Source organism: Myotis davidii, unplaced genomic scaffold (genome assembly GCF_000327345.1).
Source record: "Myotis davidii unplaced genomic scaffold, ASM32734v1 scaffold820, whole genome shotgun sequence".
Lineage (NCBI taxonomy): Eukaryota > Metazoa > Chordata > Mammalia > Chiroptera > Vespertilionidae > Myotis > Myotis davidii.
In genome coordinates this window covers 573,752-580,961 of record NW_006291981.1, presented here as the reverse complement: position 1 = coordinate 580,961, position 7,210 = coordinate 573,752, and the positions used below count along the sequence as shown (strand labels likewise).

The 7,210-nt window shown below is 56.2% G+C and overlaps 1 protein-coding gene across 1 annotated transcript in view; it reads left to right on the top strand.

The window, feature by feature from the left end:
- LOC102770779 (pancreatic secretory granule membrane major glycoprotein GP2) overlaps positions 1 to 4,394 on the top strand; it is a 12,506-nt gene extending 8,112 nt beyond the window's left edge. The window contains exons 6-10 of the mRNA XM_015565066.1: positions 217 to 462; positions 1,199 to 1,361; positions 2,118 to 2,202; positions 3,422 to 3,466; positions 4,079 to 4,394. Coding sequence (XP_015420552.1) covers positions 217 to 462; positions 1,199 to 1,361; positions 2,118 to 2,202; positions 3,422 to 3,466; positions 4,079 to 4,137 — 598 coding nt within the window. The 3' untranslated portion in view covers positions 4,138 to 4,394. The remainder of the gene's footprint in view (positions 1 to 216; positions 463 to 1,198; positions 1,362 to 2,117; positions 2,203 to 3,421; positions 3,467 to 4,078) is intronic.
- The last annotated feature ends 2,816 nt before the right edge of the window (positions 4,395 to 7,210 follow it).

Here is a 7,210-nt window from a genome sequence, read left to right as displayed (position 1 = left end):
GGGGGGGAGGCTGGGGGAAGCTGAGACAGGCCGATCTGTCTGTCAGGTTCAGAGCCTAGAAGATAGTAAACGCTGGTTTAAAGGAACGATCGACTAGTGTTTTCGGGGACCGACAATATGCTTTTGCCTCTGTAACCTCACACAAAAGTGGGGCCAGATTTATTTTGTTCTTATGGGTCAAAACCTAACGCCTCCACCCTGTGGGCCCTGGTCTAGCTCCATGAACATCAGCCTGGCTGGCGAGGGAGAGTTTACCGTCACGATGGCCCTCTTCCAAGACCCGAACTACACGCTGCCTTACGAGGGGGCGTCGGCCACACTGCCTGTGGAGTCCATGCTGTACGTGGGCGCCCTCCTGGAGAGAGGGGACACCGCCCAGTTCAAGCTGCTTCTGAGGCACTGCTATGCCACCCCCACTGCGGACAGGGCTGACCCCATGAAGTATTTCATCATCAGAAACAGGTACCAGACGCCCCTGGGGCTCGCTTTTGGCCTAAATTAAGTTTTGGGGAAATGATCACCCGGCCCTGCCAGGCAGTTGTGTGATGTGCTTATCTCTCCTGGAAAATAATTGGATGGTACATTTCAGAACCATGCCCTTTGACCCAGGAATACCCTCCTGAAATGGTAGCCTAAAGCGTTAATGCAAAGTCCGTGGCAGGGCAAGAAAGGCCCATTGTTTTTCACTTCGTATTCTTCTGTCACCACTTTGGCCGTAGGGTCATTACATTATTGACCACCACAGACTGCAAGAACAAAGGGAAGATTCAAACGGCAATGATACCAGCTGCTGGGCACCGGGCGTGTCTGTGCCGCTGTGCAGAGCAGTGCTGCATCATCTCACAGATGCTCACTTCATGGGGGGGCGGGGGGGCGGGTGAACGCCAGACAAGATCAGGTCCCCCAGACCAGATAGGCGGGCCTGGGGCTTGTGAGGGGAGCAAGGACCTGCTTGTGATCCAGCAGCTGGAAGCCGGTCAGGCTGGAATTTGTTGTTCAGGGACCACCCCCAGAAAACGGGGTTCAGGGCCATGCACAGCATCTCAGGACTTGAGGAGCAGAGCCGCTGGTTGGTGGAGGGAGCCGGGGTTGTGCCCCTCGTGGGTGCTGTTTGCACGCTGGACCCAGATGGAAGGCGCAGCCCAGCACCTCTGGCCCGCTGAGCTGCTCCGAGTGAGACCCTCGCTGTCACCCACAGCTGCCCGAATCAGCTGGACTCCACCATCTCCGTGGAGGAGAACGGGGTGTCCGCCCAAGGCCGCTTCTCGGTCCAGATGTTCATGTTCGCGGGGAACTACGACCTCGTCTTCCTGCACTGTGAGGTGCACCTGTGCCACTCCTTGCGTGAGCAGTGCCAGCCGGTGAGCGTCTCCTTGAATGGACTATTGGAGTCTGGCCTGGGGCCTGATGGGCCCCCACGTGCATTTATTGGAGTATAAATGGACGGAAAGAAGAAGAGGGAGGGAGGGAGGGAGGGAGGGAGGGGGGGAGGGGGGGGGGGGGAAGGAGGGAGGGAAGGAGGGAAGGAGGGAAGGAAGGAGGGAGGGAAGGAGGGAAGGAAGGAGGGAGAAAAAAGCTGGGGGATGAAGAGATGGATGATGGGTGGAGCACAGGAGGGAGGGAGGAAAAGAGGAAAGGAAGAAGGACGAACGGATGGTTTTAAGCCTCCAAAGCACCAGGTGTAAGCGATTCTCGTGTCCCCAGAGGAAGACCCTGTGCACAGGTCTCCTTGGCGAGAGACGTGTTTAGGTGATCTTAATGACAGGCGCCATTTAGCGCTCACTCTGTGCCTCAACCTTCCTGCGCCTTGTCTAATGTAATCCTCACAACAACCACGTCAGTAGATTTTCTTATTGACCCCATCAGAGCTAAGGTGTGACCCCATGGTGGCCTGTGCCTGCTAACATTTGGCCTTCGCCGAGTGCTTACTGTGTGTCTGCATGTTGTAGCCACACCACATTTTAGCCTGTCGCGCCGGGAAGGCACTCTTTAATCTTGTAGAGAGGAGCAGTCACTGTCCCCAGTCGGTCAGCTAAGAGGGCGGAGAGGCAATTCCAGCCCAGGCTTGCTGGTCGTCCTTTGCATTTTGATGACATGAGAACTCTCCATCCCCACAGTTTTGCTCAAGAAGCCAACTCCGTAGTGAAGCAGTGGCCATCGACCCAGCCCTGGTTCTAGACTTGGGACCCATTACTCGGAAGGGTAAGTGGCCACGTCCTGGTGACAAACCTGTGGCCCAGGGCTGACCAGCAGCCTCAGGGGCCTGGAGTCTCCCACCTCACGAGGCAGAGCCCCGCCCAGGCGTCTGCCTTCCATGAGGTGCTCTGGGTGGCACTGACAGCATGTGCCACTGCGGGCCCCTGTGCGCTGGAGGCCAGGCTAAGCCGTGTCCACTGACTCACTTAACCTTGGCCATGTCCATTTTATAGGTGAGAAACCAAAGCTCAGAGAGACTAAGTGACTCACCAGACTCCCAGCTTGTGAGTGGCTGGAGCTAGACTTGACCCCGGGGTTGATTCCAGAGCGCATGTCCTCCTTATCGCTCCTGCCAGGCCCACAGCCCAGTCCCTTGGGGTGAAGGCTAAGTCCCACCCCAGCTTTGTTTGCTGGTGAATGACTTTCTCACAATCCAGTTACTGTATTGGGGTGTGATGTGGGGATGCTTTCTGTGGCTCCTCGCATGCTTATGAGAGAGAGAGAGAGAGAGAGAGAGAGAGAGGCATGTGAAAAAAAAAACATTGGCTGGTTACCTCCCGAACTCACCCCAATCAGGTATTGAAACCCACAACCTAGGTATGTGCCCTGGCAGGGAGTCAAACCCTGGCCGGGTGCATTGTTTTTTGTCCTAAAGAAATGAGGACACAGTGACATTATTGTAGTAACAACAACAACAGTAGCAGTACTGTGGGCCCTGACAGAACACACAGCACATGGAGCGCTCACAGCAGCACAGGAAGAGAGCGTTATCGCTACCCTTTCTCCACGGTCAGCCACGGAAGTGGCTTGCAGGGAGGCTATGCCCAGGGTTGTCCCCCACTCACTGAGCCCTCCCCCCACTGGAAGCCCCGGTGGTGTCACAGGAGCTGGGGGCGGGGGGTGCTGGGGGTTGGTGGTTGTAGGGACTCTCATTTGGACTCAGACAGACTGGGGTTAGAATCCCAGCTCTGCTGCTTACCAGCAAGGACAACGTGGCATGTCTGTTAACATCACTGAGCCTTAGTCTTCTCATCTGTCAAATGGGGATGAGAATCGCAGGTAGATTAGGGTCCCAATGCATGAAATGTGCTTAGAAAGGTCCCTGCCAAATACCAGAAGCCTCTACACCATGGTGGCCAGGCCCAGGGGGACCGGGCGCAAACCCGGCCACAGTGCGGCCTCTGCAGCGAGACTCCGGAGCCCTTACTTCTGCTTTTGTCACCAGGTGCCCCCTCTCTTGGTGTCATGAACGGGACCCCCGGCCCTGCAGGTACCTCGTTTCTCTTGCCTTTCCCACCTCCCTCCCCACATTCTTTCCTCCCTTCTCAATGTGGGCACCACCCAGCCCCACCGTGGGCGGGCCCTGCGCAGGAACTGTGGACACTGAAGCCAGTCAGCTCCCAGATGGACTGGAAATGCCCACCGTCTCACAGGGGAGCCGCTCCTTTAGACACAGATCTATTCTGAGTGCCTGTCATGTGCAGGCATCGCTCTAGGCACTGAAGGTGCCAGAATGAGCTACAGGGCCCGGGCTGCCCTGAGTGTGGGAACAGACAACAGGAGAGTGACAGATGCGGCCCAGCTTCGTGTCCCAGGCAGCGGGAGAGCGCAGGAGAGCCACACGGGAGGGTGGGAGGGCCAGGCCTCCACATGGCATTGATGATGGCTACCCACATCCCGCTGTTACATTCTACCTGCAAAGGAGGCTGGGAAAGTGCCCCTGTGCCCGGAGGAGCCTGAGAAAGGGTTTGGGGGTAGATGGCTGTGCCCCGAAGCACCCTGTGCTGCCTCCCAGCACTTGCCCAGGCCGCGCCTCAGGGGCTCTGCCTGTGACCTGGGCAGCAGAGGGCAGCAGCTCCCCTGACCCTCCTTCTCCTTCCAGGGCTCCTGGGGGCTGGGCCTGGGCTGCTCCTGCCCGTCCTCCTGGCCCAGCTCTTCTGAGATCCGGGCACCGGGCCCTCTGGCGACGCCTCCGGTCAGCCTCCGGCTCCTCGGACCTCCCGATTCAGACGTCCAGTGTCAGCGGACTGCAGGCTGAGCCGGTGGGGCAAGGATGGGCGTCCCCTGGGCTGGCTCCCGGGCCCTTGTACCCCTTTCTCATGGTGCAGGCTGTCAGCTGCCTGCGCTGGCTTTCTCACCCTTAATCGTTTCTTAAAAACAAACCTGCTAGGCCGCTGTGGCCCTAGCCTTTCCCCGCAGTGCAGCGTGCCTTTGTGATCCAGGGACCAGGGCCGAGGGGCCGTGGCACAGGGGCGAGGCGGGGGGAGCTCCTAACAGAGGCCCCTCCCGTGCTAGTGATTGAACAAACTGGCCTTGCTTTCACCGCATCCTCCGGCGCATCTCTATTCCAGGCCCTCAGTCACAAGGGAACATGCGTAAAGGGGCCACCCTCAGAGGCCCAGCCCCAGGAGAGATGGTCCCACTGCTCCCCGTCCCCATGGCACCGCTGACCTGCTTGGATGTGCCTGGAGCTGCACAGACTCCTGCCCTGGGCTGGTGCTGGGGGGACTGCTTGATGGGGTGCAGAGACCTGTCGGCCAGAGCACAGCCCAGTTGCACGCAGTGGTGCCCCCCCGCCCCACGCCCCCAATTCCAGAAGAGAATGATGCATCATTCCACCAGGCAGATGTAGCCACAGAGCTGGAGAGGGTAAAGGCCCTCTGCATGAGCCCTCACAGCCCTGGCAGTGCACCCCTTGCCCACATTGGCCTCAGGGAAATTACCAGGTCAGGGCCAGCCCAGGGCTGGGGCAGGGTAAGGGCAGGGACTGTCCATGAGGCACCTGTGCAGAAACAGGCGGTTTCAGGAAGAGATCCCACCCAGTGAACTCAGGAGGAGGTGAGAAAAGATAAGGATGCAGGAGCTCTGGGCCAGGACAAACAGAAGGTCCCTGGGACAGACAGTCCCTGGGCCCCCAGGACAGACAGCCCCTGGGACAGACAGCCCCCGGGACAGACAGCCCCCGGGACAGACAGCCCCTGGGACAGACACCCTCAGAACAGATGGATCCAGGGACAGACGGTCCCTGGGATAGACGCCCTCGGACAGATGGCCCCTGGGACAGACACCTCCAGGACAGATGGTCCCTGCTACGGACAGCTCCTGAGACTGGTGGCTCCTGGGATAAGACAGGGATGCAGGAGCTTCAGGCTTGGACAGACAGATGGCCCCTGGGACACACAGTCCCCGGGACAGACAACCCCTGGGACAGACACCCCTGGGACAGAAGGCCCACTGGCACCCAGGCTCCCCCCAAAAGCCCATTGGTGTGTCTCTCCATCTGCCAAGTCCTGAAACCACAGACCTTCACATCTGCTTATCTGTGTCCCCTGTCCTGCCCTCTCTGAGAGGAGCATTTCCGTTTATTTGTCATCACGTGATAAGCACAGCTTTGAGGGTTCACACTGCTCCCTCACTCAGGGGCCACGGGACTGATCGCGTTTTGCTATTCCACCTCCAATGGCACTGGTGGCCGGACTCCTGCCTGAGCCCAGGCTTCCCTGGTCCCATCGCCTGAGGCATGTGCCTGGGCTCATCTCCCTCAGCACAGCGGGTGGGCCTGAGGGCAGGCCCAAAGACACTAGGATGGTGGCTTCCTTCAGATGGAGAGTTTCAGGGAGGAGGTGCCTCCCAGTTCCCCTGCTCAGGGTTCAGACCTGCTGCATCCCAGGGGCCATGCACAAGGAGGGGCTGAGGGAGAGACCAGGAGTCCTCACATGCTGCTTCTCCAGGCTTGGGCGGGGCTAGACCACGGTCCTCAAACATACATAGTGAAACTCGTTCTTTAAATACAGTTCTACCTAAATATCCATTAAGTTGAGATTAAAAGCAAATAGAGTCTTGCTGATGTCTGTGGTCCCCTCCTCCCTAGTCCTCAGGGGAGCTCCATGATAACACAGTTTACCCGGGCAAAGGGTGGGACTCCCTGAGACATATGACCTCAAGGTCTCTTCCAGCACAACGTACTTGGGATTCTACCTAAATAGACTATCATCTATCTCTCTCTCATCTATCTATCAACTATCTATTATCTATCTATCTATCTATCTATCTATCTATCTATCTATCTATCTATTATCTACCCTCATCTATCTATCATCATCTAACTATATCTACTTATCTGTAATCTATATTTCTATCATTGATCTCTCTATCATCTACCTCCTATTTTGTCTTTCTCTTTCTCCATCTACCTATCATCTAGCTGGCTAGTTTCAGCTTTTTGTTTTTTGCTGATAGGTGTGCTCCATGACTGACAACCTCAGAACATCCAGTCTACTTTATTCTTTTGATCAACACTAACCTGTTGGGAAACTTGCCATGTTCCAGGCCCCAGGCCTGGGTAAATGATGAAACAGTCCCTGTGCTGAGAGGTTCGAATCTGGTGGGACATGAACACACAGAGAGACTCCTAGGTACAGCACAGTCAGGCACACATGCTCACTGACACTCAGACGCAGGGCTCACACCTGACGGAGAGACAGGCTCTAACGGCTGTGCACATCCACCTTGTGGGCCCAAAGACCCATCTCTACACAGCACCTCACCAGGCCCGCTAGCCCAGTCACTTTCATATGCATTGCCAAGGCCATGAATAATTTAGTAACAGCAAACACGTTTTTAAGCATGTCCTGTGCACCAGGCATTATTCAAAGTGTATTATGGGCATTATAGCATCCAACTCACGTTAGCTATTTAAGGCAGGTACTATCATTATTCCTGCTTTAGAAGTGAGTAAAACTAAGGTGTAAAGAAGTTAATTACTCACCCAGGCCTGTCACTGTTAAATGCTGGGTTCAGGGCTTGAACCCAGGTAGCCTGAATTTGGAGCATATGCTTTTAACTAGATGCTGTATTCTGCCTGTCTATACACAATACACACACACACACGCACACTCAGACACTCATATTCACACGTGTACCACCATACACACACACACCCAGGAGCATGCAGGTACATGGGAACATACACATATGCACTGACACATGAGGACAGACAACATATTTGCAACAC